We start from the raw sequence: 21726 nt of genomic DNA, 5'->3' as shown, positions 1-21726 counted from the left end.
TCTTGTAATTAAGAGAGATCGTTATAAAAAAACAAAGAGTCAAAAAGGAAATAAGACAGAAGTTAATATCCCACTTGTGAAAGAAAAGGACACGGTTAAGTACCGAATCCACGCATTTCGAAATAAAAGGACACGGTTAAGGACACGGTTACTGTGTGTGTGTCGAGAATCCACGCATTTCGAAATTGAAGCAGCATTCCAGTTTAGTGTGTGTCGAGAACCTATCCACGCATGTCTGTATACGTCAGTGTTTGGTAGTTGAAGGACGCAAAGAGTGATCGTGGTACTCATTTTGACGACACAATAAATTTGTTAATTTTGTGTGGTGCCAAGGTATATCATATTTACACAGTTAAAAACTTCCAAATCATGACCTTCCTCCATATATGACACATTCTGTGAAGTAGAAAATATCATATCAATCCCTTTTTATATAATATAGTCTTTAAAACCCCTTATGAAAAGTACTATAGCTACTAAAAATTAATTAATAAACAAAAAATCAAAAAGACAAAAAGAATATAGCTTTAAAGGTTAACTACTAAAGAGTATCTCGTTCGTTGGAGACAGAGAAGAAAATAACGACTTGTGGAGAAGAAAATATATATGCCTTTTACACTATTTCTGATAATGAAACCAAATTTACTCGTACATAAAAGATTACAAAATATGATACACGTTAAGTAAAACAACATTTATTGGAAACAGTTACATAGAAAGCCCAAATATCATCATCGGAGATGGAATCAACCGATAAGAGTTTTGTTTTCTTCGGCAGTGGATTTCATCATGTTAAGAGCTTCGACTATGAGATTACAAAGGTGATGATGAGGGTCTGGAACCACGTCGAGATCAACTCCAAGATTGATAATATATAGCTTTGTTTACATTGCTTTTTCTGTGGATAATGAGTGCCTTGTCCAACAAACAAGATACTAACTGTTAGTTTCGTATGTATAGATAAGGTTTTTTATTCATTTCAACGTCACAGTGAGGACTAAGAAGTTATTGGGTAACATGATATATGGTCGAAACGGCTTATTTCTTCGGATGCGCGACCGGCAACATTTGACAATGTGACTGTTTAACGACCAAAACTTCTCATCGCAAGATTTCTGAATGCCTGCTTAATAGTGCCGGCTCAAGATTTTTAGGGGCCCATGGGCAATTTTTTTTTTTGAATGAAAGACCCATTTTTTTTGAATGAAAGACTAATTTTTTTTTAAACTTCTCTTATATGTTAAAAAAATATGGATTTTATTTTAATAATATATAAACACTTGATAAAATTAGAAAAATTTATTTTCATTCTACGTTGAAGTCAGCTGAGATAATTATAGAAGATAAAGTCTTTTTGGTTATTGGCTCGTAAAAATAAATCGTTAATACATATGCTAATGAATTATTTTTCTGTTACAAATTTTGTTTTTGCCTCTTTTATCTTACATTATTTTTTTGTGCCCATTTATCTTGCATTATTTCTTTTTTGTACCCCTTTAACTTGCATTATATTTTTTTTTTGTGCTCCTTAATCTTACATTATTTGTCTTCTTAATCTATGAACCCGGGGCGGTCGCACCCCTTGTCCCCTATCTAAGCCGGCACTGCTGCTTAATTTCCACCCACACACAAGGCCAAATAAAAATCCATTAAAATCATCATTTATATTCTATGTATATAAATATCTACAATTATAAAAATAAGATTGATCTAATATATATTACATCTTGAGTCCAAAAACTTCCATGGTCAACTTGAGCAACACATAGGAAAATAGATTAATCATCGGTAAGTAATTAATCATTTATTATGACTATGACCGACTCCTTCGCTGCAGATGAGCTTGGAAAAATACCACTTAGGGTTATCTCAGAAACCGAGAAAGTTACGCTGGTGGATGAAAGTCCACGAGACTCATTATCGGTAAGTAAGATCTATTGAGTTCCTTACTCACAGTGTCACACTCTTACACCATATAATAGATCTCACTGACACTTGTCCAGCAAATATAATTTGCTAAATTCTCTTTGTTTTTTTTGTTTATTATAATCTTTTGTAGGTGAGGAAATGGCGGAGCGCTTACTTCGGATATTGTCAAACCTAATAATGAACTTGACGGGACCACTGTGGGTATCCTTGTGGGTTTGTTTAGTACGTGATTAGCCGCCGGAGGAAACTGCTCACCGACACCATGGAGATGTGGCAAGGGACTAACCTCTTGTCCTCTTTCTTTATAATTGAGGCTAATACGGCATTTGTTTATATCGGCCAGAGAGACATGGCGCCGCTTGTTGTTCCATACATTTGTTGTCTGAAACCCTAACTTTTTGTTGTTCTTCTTCTTTTTGCTGACGTACTCTTCACGGTAGCATGTTTTTGTGTTTTGTTGTGGAATTTTATATGTAATAATATATTTTGTAATTAGGCCGTGCCTTCACTTTTAGGTTAGGGGATACTGCCTATATATGTATTAATATTTCATCTTAAGCCATTTAAAATCAATACTTCGAGAAAAATTAAATAACGGGTCCATAATCAACTATAAGTTCCGGCATCGTCACGTTGGAGACCAGTACGTTCGTACAAACATTTATGAAATGAATTATTGACAGCAAACCAATAATAGTCTATAAAACTTCTATAAATTAATACTATATAAATTAATAAACACTATAAATTAATAAATTTTGTTAGTCCCAAGTCCGACCAGTGTAAAAAATAACAAAATTCGATAAGATAATAAGATAATAATTTTTTTGAAATCCCCGTGTAAAATATAGTCCCAATAATATCATAAATTAATAATCATGTAAATTTACATATAATAATGTATATTTCTCCTAAAACTCATCTATAAAATAATTGTTATGTTGTGTTTTCAAACTATAATGATATAAAATATTTCGTAACATATTATAAAGATAGCTACATTTTTTTTAAGTTCCAATTTCTAGATATCCATCATTTACGTTTTGATAGTTTGATTGACTGTTAAAATACAACAATTGATATTATTATTCATAAATTTAAATTTATGTATGTCATGTGTATAAGTGAATTTGTGTATTGTATTTGTAATTTATTGCTAATAATGTTTTCTAAATATTACAAAATCAATTCTAATACCATAAAATTTAGAACATCCGAAAGTCTAATTTTATTTTTGTTAAAGTTGTTTCAATTCATAATTTTTAAAAATTAAATTATTTAAAATATATCTATAAAATAATAATTATTAATTTATAGATAAATTAATATCACTATAAATTAATAAAATTTCGTGCTCCCAACATTATTAATTTGTAGAGGTTTTACTGTACTTAAAAAGATGATAAACTCAGGATGATGCGTATATAGTACATATAATACTAAATAGACAATTTATTATAAACAAACAATCATCACAAGATTGAAGCGTAATTGGACTGGACATATGTTTTTAATAAATTGGAAACCCTTTATTAGAAAAAAAAAAAAAAAAAAAAAAGTCCATTGGGCTATTTTCGAATAGGCCATACAATAATCCCCTGAGGAACAGTCCAACTACACCAAACCAAAATGGACCCGGGTTTAAACCTATCTAAACCAGTAGCTAACCGATCTATTCCAGAAACCCTAATCTTCTTCAATCAGAGAACCCGATTTGGAACCGCCTTCCCACGAAGCAGCGGATACTCGCCGGAACAGAACCACCGGCGAGCCAGGAAGACGGGAGTCGTACGGAGAAGGCGACACAGGACCATCACCAACCCGCCACCGTAGAGTTGTGAAGAAACCGATCAAGTAATCCGGAAGCCATGGCTCAGTCGTGATAGAGATAAAGCAGTAGGGAGATAGAGATAAGAATGACGACTCTTGGAGAAGCTTATTTTCTCAAAGAAGAATACGTCACCGGCGACGTTGACCACTGTGGAATCGCCGCCAGAAGATCTAATACCGGTAGATGGAGAGCCGCATGGTTTGTTTGGGATCTGATCTTACCTCGTTTTAGTTTGTTTGCGAATTTAGAATTTATAGCAGTGATTAGATTGAGTGGTGGAGTTAGGATATTAGTGTTTAGTTACAAATCTTTGAATCATTCTTTTTAAGTTTGATGAAGTTCCACAGCCAATTAATTATTAGAGTTACTTTTATCTTTTGACACAAAAATCTAATGCTGGTGGATTTCTTGTGGTTGTAGGGGAAACAAAATAGATACATTAAGGATGATGAAAGATGTCAAAGGTTCAATGGAACTATCAGTGGAAACTTCTTGATGTCTACCCATGAGAGGACAGTTTTAGCCTCTAAGCTTTGTTTTTTCATGAGAGCATAAATGTGCAACGGTAAAATTGATGTGCAAAATAAAAGAAGTCAAAGCAGAACAAATTTTGGAAGTAACCAAAGAAAGTATATATGTGCTCATATCAGTTTTGGTCTAGCAGTACTGTTTCAGTTTTTGAGTTTCAATTTATCATAATGATTATATGGTTTCAGGAGAAGATTTGAACAAGGAGATTACGAGGCGGCCGGAACGAAAGGGAAACAACGGTAAGGACCTGGCAAATATCAACATATCTCAGATATATGCAGTAAAGCAAAAAAAAACCTTTGTTTGATCATTTGGTATCGAAAACACAATAAATTTATAGATCAATGAGATGGAGGGATAGGGATGGTAAAGCCGAAACTATAGGGAATGTGACTAAAACTCGAGGTCAGTCTCATGGCAGATGATTTTTTTTCTTTAGCCAAGTTAGCTTTATTACTTTTCATCGTAGAGATTATGTTTCATTTCAAAAAGAGAAAAACTGAGCACTCTCATGGTTTCAATGTTTTAGCTTGAACTGGCTGTTATGGTTGAAGAAATGCAAGAGACTACTTTTCCCTGAGAAAAAAATGAAAGTCAAAGAAGCATCTAAAGCAAAACTGCAAGTAACACATTACATTCTGATATAAGCATCTAATTCAAGTATTTGTTTCCTTCAGATAGGTACATTTTGAAATGCTTATGTTCGAATCAAGGAGGTGAAAGAAATTAGTGATCAAAATACTAGGTTCCAAGATCAGAATGGGGCTGATGTTCATAGAGATGCTGCGATTGTGTGGGTGGAGTTGGACGAAACTTTTATAATCTATTCTCTGTCATGGGTTTTATAATCTATTCTCTAGTAGCCATCATTCTAAATAGTATAATCTCTGACATGGTAGTGCATGAACTCTTTCAGTCTCTATAGGAACGTAAGGTTTTTTCTATGTGGCTATCAAAACAAACACTGTTAAAGCATAGGAAAAATGTTCAATCCAATTTCTTGGAGAAAGCCATGTCAAGTGATACTTAGATCCAATGGAGTACAGAAGTGTATTTCCTCACCAATTCGCGGTTTTACTATATGGATGCTTATATAAAGTCATTGTTCGACTTCGACAATGGTTTATGATGACAAAGTAACTCACGATAAGGAGTTTACGACAAGGTGTAAGCTCTCGATGTGTCTGTTTAATTTTTTTTTTTGCTAAGACGTTACACCTGATAAGGTTTTTATAGAGCTTACATGATATGAATTCGGATATCGGGCTTTTGTTTTTTTTTTTTTTAAATGAAGAATATAACAAATACTGGATGAGTATATTGAAAAGAAAAGAAGAAAAGTGAAGCGAACCAAAGATAACGTGATGAAAAGTAACCAAAGAACATGTAACACAACAAACAAGTACACAAAACCAAACTAATGCCGGGATACATACACTTGTATTTGCCTTTACATTCCTTTGTTTTTTTCCTTTTAAACTATACAACACTTCTTTCTCTTTCCTTTCTAATTCTATTTTTAAATACCAAAAACCTCGCTTTTTCTTTTTGACAAGAGAAATGGCAACATGTATTGTCGATATTTTCGAAATTGTGTCGAGAATCAACCAAACAAACCATAAGAAAACATACCGCTAATGCAAGAAGAATATATCTTAAGGTGGTCTAAATTCATTAACAATAGGGAAAAAAAAAACATAATTCCACTATATTATATTAATCGATGTATTTATGGTTACTGAAAATTAAAAAGAAGGATGGATCGAGTTGGAGGAGTTGGCATGGTTGTATATATTGAGGGAGTGTGAATGGTCCCCAGACGCAAAACTTCCTTTGTCTTGAGAGTCCGACCGGTGTCCGTGGTTCGGCCGACACCCACCTTCACCTGTCCTTCTCTCTCTCAATCTATTCACGTTTACTTTTCTCTTTAATTTTGCTTTTGTTGATTCATGAATTTTATATATATTGGATTTCAATTATTAGTATGGTGATGCCTGATGGTATGCCACGAGAATGCAGCCACGCACACGAGGACACCACCATATCCTCTCATCAAACTTTTCCCCAATCATCTTCTTTCAATTTTTCATTTACCTTATGCTCGCAAACCCCCTGTCGAACTTATAGTTTATGTATAGTAAATTGGTAATCATGATGAAATATGCTTGTAAGATTAAAGGATAATATAATGTATATATCCACTATATACATCTCCTATACTTTACACAAGCAATAGATTCTTTGCACTCTAAGAAAATGTATTAAAAAAAAATCACTATTTCAGAAAATTACCAGATTTTTTTTTCCTTTTTCATTTGACTTTTACAAGATTTTTTTTTGTAATATATTATTTATTATGTGGACATCTTATTGTACGGTTTTACTCGTGTCAAAATGTTGCATAACACGTTAATTTTCTCCGTCGCATGCTTTTTTTTTGTATTAATTTATTTTATTAAATTGACTGGTAGCCATGTGGTCTGTCATCCTATTATTCTATATTTTATCAAATGAATATATTTTAAAATAACGTGTTAAAGATTTCACTATAATTTTGAAGGTTCCTTTCGCCAATTTAGAAAATATACTCAAATCGCAACTTACGAATTTTTTTATCTACGTTAGTAAATCTTCATTCTTTTTCATTTACATTATCTACTCTAAATAATATGCACATTTTTGTAACAATAAAAATAATGCACATTTATGGTAAGGAGGGTTGGGACTTGGGATGATTAGTTTCAAAAGTGTAGGGACAGAGAGACTATTTGGATCTACGCTAGCACATTGTGATCCACATATTTTCTTTCGTTTTCTTCGACAGGTATAATGTGACTCGCGATCCATTGCCTTCAACATATATGGGACAACTAAGTCACAGTTGTTCTTTTCCTTCTTCTTTTGGGTCCATTCTTTTGTTACTTCAATTCAATGTCTTTGAATTCAATTGGATGATACATAGCTCTTATCTGTTACACGTCCATTTCTTTTCATTCTAGTTTCATTAATCATCATCTTCAAAGGTTTGTTCGTTCAATAAACGGATTGTGCATTCGTGTTTTCGACGTCCCTATCCCTACGCTTTGCCCATCGTGTTGTAGGGTGGACGTTCCGGTCTTGCGAAAGCCGTTTACATGCATGGCCCAATTTGATCAAATCACAATGAAAGCAATGTTATAACGGGAAAATTCCAATGGAGATAAACGTAACACAAGACGCCAATGAAGGGAATTTGTGAGCACATGAGAGGAGTGGGCATATAGATAATAATAAATTTATAGACATCCCGCGCGAGTTGAGGAGAAGCAAACAAGGAAGAAGCATTCATGTTTCGAAAATTATTCACATTTTCTAGTATGTACACTATCTATTATTAGAGTGTATGCACATGTGGATATTAGCACCGGCTCGATAATAATATTAGTCGTATGGTTAGCACACTATAAGGTATCCAACTCATGCGGAACAAAACTACTGTTTAAAAAATTAAGGAATAAGATAGTTAAAACTTAAACTTAATATTTTTTCAAAAAACTTTGATTACATGCACACAAGTATTTTAATTTAAAATTTGAATTTATAACAGAAAAAAAAATAACTAGGCTGTAGGTGTGTTTTGTTCTGTTCAAAATTTTTCAAGATGTCGGACAATCTAAAAGATTTGGATGATTTACAAAGATCAAATGGAAACCTGCGACAAAAACGAAGACGTACAACAGTATAATGTTTTGACAACTATTGGGGTGTTTTTCGGAGATAATCCAACGTTTAATCAGAAGTAAATCACTTGACTAGTCAAAAGAGCTATGAAACATAAATGGATTAACGGGTAGGGTTTTGACCACAACTCAATATGATCTTTAAGAACATTAGAAAGTAAAGAGATGTGAACAACAGAAAGAATTACGTGGTTAAGTGTAAGCATCTGTCGGAGTATTCGTTTAGCCCAACTGATTGACGGATGTGTGTCGTGTTTGGATTCGTCGAAATCCGAGTGTTAAAATTAGTCCAACCTGCACTAAAGTGAAATGTTCATAATTATAATTACGTACGTCATATACGTTATAACGAGACTGTTAATTTTCTCAATAATATATTATATTATTTGTGCAAACATGTTAAAGAATAAGCATAAAATATTTGAAAAACCATTAGCGCTTTAAGTTAGTGTACATAAAAAAAATTTCGGAACTTGATCTCCTATAATACACCTCGCACGTACTATAAACGGACCTTGGTCCATGTATGTTTCCTGCTCGAACATGACAACTTTTTCTTTCCACATCAAAAGTTTATATGCGATTCTTCAACATAATGTGTTTTTCTAATTTATTTGCTTACAGATTTGTTATATGTCATTATATAGTTGAGTGATACCAATACCATACTTTGATTGTGATATGTGAAAATTGACAGTGGTTTTCTGTTTGCATTATACATATTACTATACTAAAATTTATACTGTATTCAAGTATTTTTAGTTGTTCTTTAGAAGTTAGCACATCACGATATATATAGTCCATAAACTACACATAACATATATATACCTCGCTTTCCTCAAGAAATTTGTTTACTGTTACCAATTTTTTTAGGAGATTCAATTAATCATGCATCGATTTTTGTCATGTTAATCTTTTATCATCGAGACAATCCCATTCTATGCAGAGTCCAAAATACGTGACGATATTACCGATAAATGTTTCTGATTCCATGACGAATTTTCGATAATAACAAAATGCCATTGGCTAGAAACAAATAGATTTGTGGAGGAGTATTATTATAACTGACTGAAATGGAGGTGCACATAGCCCATTACAGCTTTTTGTGCGACGCATGTTGGTCTAATAAGACCTCTTAAATAGAGACACTTGCTAATCTTGAATAATTAATTTAATTATAGATTAGCCGACCAGTTTTTTAAGTCATTGACGGTGGATTAACTGTTTTAAGACTTCTTTCGATATGCGTCCCCTTATGTTCCCATCCAATGCGACAACACATTAAATTGGTACTCGTCTACTCGGAGCCCAATCAACGTTTTTCCCACTAATAACTTACTTAATCTCTGATTAGTGATTACTCTTATCGTTTTACGTCTGGATTAGGTGATCAAGTATATAAAACAGCAAACACTATGTTTATTTCTTCCGTTGATGATTCTTGACTTTTCTCGTTTTAGTTTTAGTTTTAGTTTTAGTTTTAGTTTTTTCTTCTATAAAGATTGATTTTAAACGTGTTTTAAGTACTCTATATTGATTTTAAACGTGATTTTCTTCCGTTGATCTATATTGGTTTAGGTCAATTTGAACTTCAAAAAGTATGTGAATGGGAAATATTAAATAAACCGAATTACTAGCGGTTCATAATTATTGGGAAATGTTTTGGCAAAAAAATATGTATGTCTAATTAATTATAAAGATAATACATATAATAAGAAAACAAATATTATTAATTATATGAGTGATACTATTTTAAAAATACATATTTATTTGAAGCACAATGATATGAAGTTGCAAAAATATTTATCTGTGTTGAATCCGAACATGTAGATATTAGTTTAAACTTCAAACCAGATACAATTTATAATATTATTTACTTATAAGATAACTAAAAATTAAAAAAAAATTGCCAGCTATAACAATCAAATTGTTGTAAACACTTGGAGTAAACTTCCATAACCGACCCATTATATGTCTTGGTGGGTATGGCCCGTGGCCGAAGGCCCATTACCTATTTCCTATTCCTAGTCGGTTTTGTACTAAAGCTTTGCCTTTTTATATATATGTGACCTCTATTCGATTGAATCAATAATAAGAAGAAGAGAACATAACATTTTCTCTTACTTTTACAACACGTTATCAGCACGAAGCTCTAAAACCAGCTGAAAAAAAACCCTTACTTTAAAACCCTAAAAACCGCCGCCGCTTTTACTTCTTGTTCGTCCAAACCCGGCGATCAGTTCCCATCGGTGTTCGCGGCTAGTTCCTGTTCGATTCTCTGTCCGTGACTAGTTCGTGATCAGTCCTAGTTCGTGGTCCGGTTTCTGTTCGTGATCAAGTCTTTGTTCTTATCCTGTTCGAGGTTCGTGGTTCGCGGATCAGCTCAAGGTACAACCGAGGTCTTTAGCTCCCGGTTCAAATCCAGTCAACCTCCAAACGGTGGAAGGTAAATAAAATCAAACCTTCTTAGAACCCATAAATCGAACTTGATCCTTAAATCTATTGGAACTCTAAATCTACAAGTACATAATCAAACAAACAAGTTTATAAGATTCGAAATCCTAAACCATATAACTTTAAAACTTTAAAATCGGTCGTTATAGGTTATTTAGATTGATTGAAATTAAACTGTTTATACCATGACTAAAATCCGATGATGATTGTTTGATTGTTTGAGATTTGATTACTTAAAACCTTAAAACTAAACCCTAAAATCCGAATTGCTTAAGATTAAAAGTTTAGGGCTATTTGATTGTTTATTGCATAAGAACCCTAGAACTAAATTATTAAATTCGAAATTCATATAGAGAAAATATAAAACTGTTTGTTCTAGGTTAAATCCAATTATGCTTAATTATTTGCTAAAAATCAAAACCCTAACAATCCTAATTAAAATCGGAAATAATTCTAAGTTTACATGAAAATAAATTTGGATAAGTTCTAAATTAATTATAATTATTATCTTAAAGGTTTAAGAAGTATTTCCTAAAACTTTGTTGTTATCCAATGTTAAGAAAAAGGAAATCCAATCTAGTAAAAGGAAAATTACTAAAACTCAAAACTATTTAAGAAAAAGGAAATCTATGCATGCTAGTATCTATCTAGGTTTGTTGTCTTTGCATGCATACATAAGCCACGAAATTTGAGTGTAATATTAAGACATGGATCGGTCTTAAATACCGCATGACCTAATGGTTGATGGCATGGTTTGGTCTCAAATACCGCATGTCCTAATATTGATTGCATGGTTCGGTCTCAAATACCGCATGCTAACTATCAGATGTTTTGTTTTGTATTATGCAGATGTCAAAGCTCAACAACCTCTCCTATGCTGCTCTCAATGTCTCGGGAGACAACTACTTGCGATGGGCTTTGGACACTAAGATCCATCTGAAATCAAAGGATTTGTGCGAGTGCATTGAGGAGGATTCTGAATGTTCTGAAAAGAACAAGTACAAGGCGATTATGCATATACGCCATCACCTTGCTGATAGTCTCAAGGACTAGTACCTCACTATTGAAGATCCTATTGACCTTTGGACAGAGTTGAAAAGCAGATATGGACACCAAAAGACAGTGCTCCTACCAAAGGCTCAATTTGATTGGAAAAACCTAAGGATCCAGGATTTTAAATCCGTGGACGAGTACAATTCGGCACTATTTAAGATAGTGTCGATTTTAAGTTTGTGTGGTATTGAGGTTACGGAGAAGGATCTGCTAGAGAAGACATTCTCTACCTTTCACTCCAATAACATACTGCTTCAACAACAGTATCGTGAAAAGGGGTTTAAGACCTATGCGGACCTCATCTCTTGTTTGCTGCTTGCTGAGCAGAACAATGAGCTATTGATGATGAATAGTGCATTGAGACCTCCTGGTACTGCTCCACTACTAGAAGCTTACAAGGTGTTGATTTGGCAAAGAAAAACCCTCAAGAGCCTAAAGAGCCGAAAGAGACTAAGGAGTCCAACTATGTCCATAGGGACAAGTATGGCCGTGGCCGTGGAGGAGGTGGACGTGGTGGTCCTGGTCATGGGACCTATCAAGGACGTGGTGGTCCTGGTCGTGGAAACCGATTCGGCTTCGGCCGTAGTCGGGGAAGAGGCCGTGGGCAATTTAAACCACAATTTAAGACCAAGTCCACTTGCCATAGATGTGGTATGGAGAACCACTGGCTTAAGACATGCAGAACTCCTAAGCACCTTGTTGATCTCTATCAAGAGAGTCTAAAGAAAAATCTGGAAGCTAACTTGGTTCATCTCGATGGTGAAGGGGATTTCGACTATGAGAATGATGACCAACTAGAGTATGAAACCTCCGATTGTTTAGGAGAGGATAATTAAACTCAAATGTTGTTTTAATTTAATTTTGTGGTTTATGTTTTGCATTTGAATGGATTATTATTTTGGACAATTATTTTGGTTTAAATTCAAATTATTTATTTCCTTCAATATATTTGCTTGTTTTATTACTTTAAGGTTTAAAACATAAATTCTTGTCTATATTAAACATACTTGTGGTGGATAGTGGATCCAGCCACACAATTTTGAAGGATAAGAGATATTTTATTAATTTCATTATGAAAAGTGCCAATGTTAGTACAATTGCGGGTATAGCAAGCCTAATTGAAGGCTACGACCAGGCTAATATTTTGCTACCTAACGACACACATCTTGAAATAAGTGATGCATTATATTTACCCAGCTCAAGGAAAAGTTTATTGAGCTTTAAGGACATTCGTTTGAATGGTTTCCATGTTGAGACAAAGGGTGAAAGAGACAAAGAGTTTCTAGAAATTACAGAAATCACCCAAGGACATAAGAAAGTCCTAGAGTCTATACCTGCACTAGCCACTGGTATTTACCATGCTAAGATTGATATGATAGAGGCTAACTTGGCAATGAACAAGATGTTCAATGAACAGTTCACCTTATGGCATGACCGGCTTGGCCATCCGGGTTCGAACATGATGCGTAAATTAATAATGAATTTTAATGGGCACACTCTTAAAGAGAGGAAAGTTATCCCTAAACATCTCACGTGTGTAGCATGTGCACAAGGGAAACTTATTATAAGGCCATCACCAACAAAAGTAAATAAAGAAACTTTGCATTTTCTGGAAAGGATACAAGGAGATATTTGTGGACCAATACACCCACCATGTGGGACGTTTAGATACTTTATAGTTCTAATTGACGCATCGACCATATGGTCGCATGTTTGTCTATTGTCAACTAGAAACCTTGTGTTTGCTAAATTGCTGGCCCAGATTATACGGCTAAGAGCCCACTATCCAGATTTTCCAGTTAAGACTATACGTCTAGATAATGCTGGTGAATTTACATCCCAAGCATTTAATGAATATTGTATGTCCATGGGGGTAAATGTGGAACATCCTGTGGCACATGTCCATACACAAAATGGATTAGCTGAATCCTTCATTAAACGTATTCAATTGATTGCTCGACCATTGCTTATGAGGTCGAAGCTTCTTGTGTCGGCTTGGGGACACACAGTATTACATGCAGCTGAACTAATACGCATCATGCCATCTAGTAAACATAAGTATTCACCATCCCAACTATTAACGGGTCATGAGCCAGACATNAATAATGAATTTTAATGGGCACACTCTTAAAGAGAGGAAAGTTATCCCTAAACATCTCACGTGTGTAGCATGTGCACAAGGGAAACTTATTATAAGGCCATAACCAACAAAAGTAAATAAAGAAACTTTGCATTTTCTGGAAAGGATACAAGGAGATATTTGTGGACCAATACACCCACCATGTGGGACGTTTAGATACTTTATAGTTCTAATTGACGCATCGACCATATGGTCGCATGTTTGTCTATTGTCAACTAGAAACCTTGTGTTTGCTAAATTGCTGGCCCAGATTATACGGCTAAGAGCCCACTATCCAGATTTTCCAGTTAAGACTATACGTCTAGATAATGCTGGTGAATTTACATCCCAAGCATTTAATGAATATTGTATGTCCATGGGGGTAAATGTGGAACATCCTGTGGCACATGTCCATACACAAAATGGATTAGCTGAATCCTTCATTAAACGTATTCAATTGATTGCTCGACCATTGCTTATGAGGTCGAAGCTTCTTGTGTCGGCTTGGGGACACACAGTATTACATGCAGCTGAACTAATACGCATCATGCCATCTAGTAAACATAAGTATTCACCATCCCAACTATTAACGGGTCATGAGCCAGACATATCCCATCTCAAAACATTCAGGTGTGCCGTTTATGTACCGATTGCTCCACCACATAGAACTAAGATGGGACCTCAAAGGAGGATGGGAATATATGTTGGATATGATTCTCCCACCATTATTAAGTATCTTGAACCAACTACGGGTGATTTATTTAAGGCCAGATACGCGGATTGTCAGTTTGCTGAATCCGAATTTCCTATGTTAGGTGGAGAGAATAACAAGCTGGTTAAAGAAATAACTTGGAATCAAACATCCTTGAATTGGCAAGATCCTCGGACTCTAGCATGTGATGCAGAGGTCCAAAGATTATACATTTGCAAAAACTAGCTATACAATTGCCAGATTCCTTTGCTGACCCAAAGAGAGTAACCAAATCGTACATACCAGCTTGTAATGAACCAGTACGTATTGATGTTCAGAAGGAACACAATAAGCAAGTTGCTACAGAGTCTAAGACCCGTTTGAAACGAGGTAGACCATTAGGTTTCTTAGAACCTTCGGAAATCTAAGAAAGGTGCAAATCAAACCAAGGTTAAGGAAATAACAGACATGGCCGCGGTAAATCCTAAAGCACCGAATGAGGTTTGGGACGCTGAACCTCAAGGTCCTGAAGGTATTGATAATAATGAGATCTCAATCAATTATATCATGTCTGGAATACAATGGAACCGTAAGGATGTCGACATTGATGATATATTTGCATACAAGGTAGCACTTGAGATGAATGAGGATCATGAACCCGCGTCTATATTAGAGTGCACTCAAAGTAAAGATTGGCTAAAATGGAAAGAAGCCATTGACATGGAGTTAAACTCTTAAAAGAAGAGGAATGTGTTTGGTCCGATCTTAAGGACACTATTCGATATAAAGTCAGTTGGACATAAATGGGTCTTTGTAAGGAAGAGAAATGAGAATAATGAAATCGTGAGATATAAGGCATGGCTTGTGGCACAAGGATTCTCCCAAAGACCAGGAATATATTATGAGGAGACTTACTCCCCTGTGATGGATGCAACTACTTTTAGATATCTAATAAGTCTGGCTATAAGAGAAAAACTGGATTTGCGGTTAATGGATGTAGTAACCGCATACTTATATGGTCCACTGGATAATGAGATTTATATGAGATTACCAGAGGGTATAGAGCTCAAAGATAAGAGCGGTTCTCGAGAACAATACTGCATAAGGCTAAACATATCCCTTAATGGACTGAAACAAAGTGGAAGAATGTGGTACAATAGGCTAAGTGAGTACCTAGCCAAAGAGGGCTATAAAAATGATTTGATCAGTCCATGTATATTTATAAAGAAGTTTGCAAACAAAGGGTTTGTAATAATAGCAGTATATGTGGATGATTTGAATATCCTAGGAACCTCTGGGGAAATCGCCCAAACAATCGAATATCTAAGGAAAGAATTTGAGATGAAAGACCTAGGCAAGACAAGATTCTGTTTGGGATTGCAACTTGAGTACATAAATGATGGAATCCTTGTGCATCAAATGACATATACTGAAAAGGTACTCAAGAGGTTTAATATGGACCAAGCTCACCCATTGACTAGCCCGATGGTTGTGAGGAGCCTTGATTTGGATAAAGATCCATTCGGTCCAAAGAAGGACGATGAAGAAGTTCTTGGTCCAGAACTGCCATACCTCAGTGCTATAGGAGCGTTAGTGTTCTTGGCTAGCCACACTAGACCAAATATTTGTTTTTCTTTGAACCTCATGGCAAGGTTTAGTTCTTGTCCGACCCAAAGGCACTGGAACGGTATTAAACATGTGTTGCGTTACCTACAAGGGACGACAGATTTTGGTTTATTTTATACTAACCATAAAAAGAAGGTTTAGTTGGTTTTGCTGATGCAAGTTATCTATCGGATCCGCATAATGCTAGGTCTCAAACCGGCTATGTGTTTACACACGGTGGTACAGCTATTTCGTGGCGTTCTATGAAGCAAACCATTGCAGCCACTTCATCTAATCATGCCGAAATCTTAGCAATGCATGAAGCCAGCCGTGAGTGTGTGTGGTTGAGGTCGATAACTCAACACATCCGATCAGATTGTGGAATGTCCGATGATAAGGAAGCTACGGTTATCTATGAAGACAATATGGCCTGCATCGCACAGCTTAAGGAAGGTTACATCAAGGGAGATCGGACGAAGCACATATTACCCAAGTTCTTCTTCACACACGAATTACAGAAGGCCAGAGAAGTTCAAGTGGTACAAGTTCAATCTTGCGACAACTCAGCCGATCTCTTCACCAAGTCTTTACCGGCATTAACATTCAAGAAACTCGCGCATCAGATTGGAATGCGGAGACTTATAGATTTTCAGTGATGCTTGGAACAGGGGGAGCAATGCGTGCTGTACTTTTTTTCCTTCGCCATGGTTTTGTCCCAATGGGTTTTCCTGGTAAGGTTTTAATGAGGCAGCACCCCCAAGCGTATTGCGTTGATCCTTAGCATCGGCACGGTTATGTCATCCAAGGGGGAGTGTTGTAAAACACTTGGAGTGGACTTCCATAACCGGCCCATTACATGTCTTGGTGGGTACGGCCCATGGCCGAAGGTCCATTACCTATTTCCTATTCCTACTCGGTTTTGTACTAAGGCTTTGCCTTTACTATATATATGTAACCTCTATTCGATTGAATCAATAATAAGAAGAGGAGAACATAACCTTGTCTCTTACTTTCACAACACAAATCATAAAATTTCTATTATTAATTAGTGTCATATTGAATAATATAACATGGTAACTGCTAAAAACACATACTAAATCTATGTTATTTTAAAAACAGAAATGAAAAAATATATTTTCTTACTATCATTTTAGCAAATACAGTATAAAATAGAACTAGGTAACAACCCGCACTATATGCGGGATAAATCTATCTAAAGAAAATTGTTAAAAATAAAATTATTATCCTAAAACCAATATTTGTTTGTGTCAAACATAATGTGTAACTAAATTTTTTTTATTTATTTATTTAAAGCTGCGTTTTTCGTGTAAAAAATACGTTTAACCCGTGAAATTTTTGAATACGTAACAGGTTGTATAGTACATAAAATATTGATAAAATTTTACTATTTATTGCAACATGTCTTTTGTATGGTTTTAAAAATCAGATTCATATCTCTTATGTTTTATTTTGTGATCATAACAATTTTGCATGTTTCTTATGTAACCATAACAACATATACTAAATTACTCGGTAGTTTAATTATTTAATTTTATTATATGTTAGTAACAATCAGATTCTAAACTAATTTTTCTGAAGATAATCTAATTTATTGATTTAATATTTTTGATTAGGCTATTTAAATATTTTGAGTTAGTCGTTTTGTTAATATTTTCTATAAATGACAGATTCTTACCAAAAAAACCATTATGAAAAAATTAATGAAATTCCAAAATCAACGTATTCGTGTCAGTATACATTTCATCCGTGAAATATGTGAACGTGGTGAAGAATATATTTATAAAATATTACAATTTATGGCAATATATATTTTTGTGCACTTTAAAAATCAAATTTATATATATGGTTAATTGAGTAACTATAACAATTTTGCATAATCTAATAATCACCCATTTTAAATATTATGATTTTTTTTGGATACAAAGTTTATTTATAATGATAAGGGTTTTTGTCTCATTCCTTTTTAATAACACATAGATTAATGTATAATTAGAACATATATTCCTAATCGGTTATCAATTTTTTCATTTTTAATGAATAATCACACCAAATGTTGAGATTAATTAGTTTACATACTTAGATATATATATAAAGAATCACACATCATGATATTCCCTAATTTTTTTTTGTCATTTTAATACTTATTTGTGAACATATATATAAATCTATATTTATTGGGAATTAAGTTTCTTTTAATGAGTGTGAGATAATTCAGGGATAATATATTTCTTTTTATAATCAATTATAATAACTATGAAAAGCTTGTTATTTAAATTATTATGCTATTAATACTAACATAAAAAAATTATATTTTGTTTTTTATGATTTTGTTAATAAGTAACATGTTCATTGTTTTTATTAATTTTATATTAATTGATATGTTTTTGTAGCCTTTTTAAAATATTTTACTTATAATGAATTTAAGAAATATAACTTTGACTTGTATATTTTTAAGTAAATTTTAGTGAAATTTTGCTTCAAAATAGTATGTAATTATTTAATTATTTTGAATATGTGATATTTAAATTTGTGTGAGAAATGATGACATATCTAATTATTATTCAGTTAATAGTTTTTTAAAAAATATATAATGACATGTTAATGTAATTAAGTATAAAATTTAAGAGTATTTTGCTAAAAGGTGCACAGAGCTATCTGGCGGCGACACATCAGTTTTTTTTCAAAAGTGTGTTTCTCTTTTATTTAATATATAAAAGATTTGTTTTAGTGCATATATATATATATCAGTCAATTTATGTTTATATCCATTTTCTACTTTGTTGACAAAAAAGAAACATACACTCTACTTTATTAAAAAAAAAAGATCGAAAGAAATTAGAGAAAACAAATAAAGAAAAGATAAAGCACCTTTTTTATAAAACTTTTATATAAGCTTCTGACTTTTTAATTATCTTTCTGCCTTTTCTTGATCTTTTTAAAATAATTGTTCATCATCCCTACTCAGTACATGGACTATTAATTACATCACTACCAGCTTAAATTAATGATGAAACGAAATGCTTTCAATGCCAAAGCGCCTAACCCAATTCTCCCAACTCTCATCATTTACAACTGCAGAAAAGAATAATCTACCAAATCTGATTACAAATCTCAATAATATAAGAGGAATAACATATATTCTTATAAGTTTTTTACTAGAAACTCTTTACTTTAATAGTGTTATATGCTCATGTGAAATTTGGAACAAGGGGAGATTCAAAATAAAAAACCACACTTTTTCTTGGCTAAAACAAAATCTACACAGTAATCAACTAGTAGTTACCCCAAACCTAATCAAAGAACACATTAAAAACAATAATGACTGGTGTAAAAAATATAAAAGTTACAAAAAATAAGAAGTTGTCTACTTCCTCCAATCTTTTATTTATCTTTTTTTTTTCTGTCTCGTTGCCCCATGTTTTGCTCCTCCTTATCAGCGTCCCATTGTCTCACTCAAATTATCTCCCAATATTCTATCTGTAAAATATGGGAGAAGAAAGTGTTTCTTGGCTTGTAATGTAGGCATCATCATTCCTTAAATCATGCTACTCCCTAGTTTTACTTATATACTCTAAGCTTTTAGTTTGTTCCATGAGACAATCTCTTTTCCCCTTCTCCCTCTACAATCGATCCTTTCTCGCGGTTTTCGTAATTGAAAGCTTATAACCCGAGTAAAATGTAGTAAACCAGTGTGATCGGAAGCGCTATAAGCATTCCGAATATTACCCTGCCAAAATCATACGGTTTGCAATGTTACATGTTAAAAAAAGGATATCATTAGTAATATATAGTCTAATAGATTAAGAATCATATAATCTCTGACATACCCTGTACTTAAAATAGCAGGATGAACATTGTACTCCTTAGCAAACACAAACGGCACAATTCCTTGAGGTAATGCGGCCTATAAAACCATTAAAAAAATGCTTAGCAAAAAACCACATTTTTTTACTGCGTTAAAATATTAGAGCTGAAATTAATGGTTAAAAATAAATTACCTGAACTATAGCAACACGCAATAAATCACCACGCAATCCGATGGCTATGGCAGCAACCGCCATCACAGCAGGGCCCGTGAGAAACCTAACCGCCATCGCAAATGTTGCCACGGAGTTCCCACAAGCAATTAATTTGGGTTGCAACGCCATGAACAACCCTACACGATTTTACACAAACAGTTTAGTTTCAAAATCCGGCCATGAAGATATATATATTTCTATACATCTATAAAAAAGTTCCAATCAAGTCCCATAAAAATGGGGACCATGACGACTATCAACAACACGAGACCATGTCGTCCACCATTACCATTTATCTAATAAGACACTCACAACACTGTCCCACCTGTCGGATGGTCCATCCCCAAAATTTTTGTTTCTTGATCAAATTTATGGAGTACCTAATTTAATTCTATTATTACGTAAATGAGTTTGATATGTCAACGAAATGTGCAAAATTTAGACAATCTCTGTAATAAATAACACGTTTGGTATGAACCAGATTTATTCATTTAAATGGCTTAAAATCTAAAAATTTCGAAAGGAATAAAAACACAGTACGAAGAATAAACTTACCCAAACTGAACATTGCCATTCCAAGACCAGCATCAGATAAAATGGAGATAGATTGCTGTATGATTTTTGGCATTTCCACGTGCCACCTTCATATTCAATACAGGAATGTAAACTTCTTGAGAACCGGTCGGTTCGACTCAAGAAAAAAAAAAAGCAAATTTTTTAATTTTGAAGTTTTTACTAACCGGAAAGCGACGAGAGCCCAAATAAGGCCGATGAGACTAGAGTAAGTATTTGGGTTTCTGATGAGTTTCCTCCACACCATTATCAATATCAGCCTTGTCATCACACTAGCCGGCGGCATGTTTTTCCGTTGACTTTCTCCTCCTCCGGCGGCTGCTCCTAGACCTGTCTTTGATTGTAGCTCCGCCGAGGAATTTGGAGCGAGTTTGTTGAGTCCATTCTCGGCGTCTTTTGCTCTTTCTCCTTCTTTTTCAGCGAAACTAAATTGTTGTTCTCCTCCGAAATCTCCACTCCCTGGATGAGCTAGAGCTATAGTCACCACACACAAAAACCTAATTTGAGAAATTTTGCAATTACTTATCAAGAAAGTTATTTAAAATATGTACTAACTAACCTTTGCTCTCTCGGCTGTGAGATTGATCAGGTACTAACATACGAATCTCTTTAGCACCTTGATCAGATCTTCCACCTTGTTCATTGTCTGGCGCTCCACCGAAAACGTTGAGACCCGCCCGGTCTGAAACGGGTGAACCGTTGGAGCTCCATACGAACATGTGAAGCTCCTTGGCGTCATGGCTGTTTGACTTGCCGCTGGTTGGTAGAGTAGTCTGCTGATTCGTATTGACCTCTTTTGGGTTTTTATTAACGCCTTTATTGGCGGTAGATGTGGTAGTTGAGGAGAATTCTGGATTCGGAGCCGGATAAGACCCGGCTCCTCCTCCTCCCCCGCCTCCTGGGTAATACCCGAATCTCGGGGAGGACGCCATGGCGCAGTTCTCCTCGAAGTTCGAAGGTCGAGGAGTGGGACCTCTTGAAGACTGTACAGAGTACATATCTGCCGGACCAAAATTGGAGAGACGGCCACCGGGGAAACCCATCATCGAGTAAAAATCAGAGTGGTTGAAATTGGAGCCTCTAGGAGTTGTGCTAAGGCTGTAAATCTCAGCTCCGGTGAGGTTTGACGGCCGTGGAGTCATGTTCGGCCCGCAGAAAGAGCGACGGGAAGCGTTTGATTT

The 21726-nt window shown here is 34.6% G+C and overlaps 1 protein-coding gene and 1 long non-coding RNA gene across 2 annotated transcripts; one reads left to right on the top strand and one right to left on the bottom strand.

The window, feature by feature from the left end:
- Positions 3485–5167, top strand: LOC104750940. The gene is made up of 5 exons (XR_761734.2): positions 3485–3958; positions 4181–4389; positions 4477–4530; positions 4632–4696; positions 4821–5167. It is a non-coding gene; the product is annotated as an uncharacterized LOC104750940 (long non-coding RNA).
- On the bottom strand, positions 19152–21720 carry LOC104750938 (auxin efflux carrier component 3-like; the record flags this gene model as incomplete). Its single annotated transcript, XM_010472798.2, has 6 exons — positions 19152–19680; positions 19781–19857; positions 19952–20109; positions 20528–20613; positions 20713–21019; positions 21105–21720. Coding segments are annotated over 6 exons (1311 nt in total), but the record flags the coding sequence as incomplete, so codon positions are not given.

This window comes from Camelina sativa, chromosome 16 (assembly GCF_000633955.1).
Source record: "Camelina sativa cultivar DH55 chromosome 16, Cs, whole genome shotgun sequence".
Taxonomy (NCBI): domain Eukaryota; kingdom Viridiplantae; phylum Streptophyta; class Magnoliopsida; order Brassicales; family Brassicaceae; genus Camelina; species Camelina sativa.
This window is presented reverse-complemented; position numbering and strand designations above follow the sequence as displayed.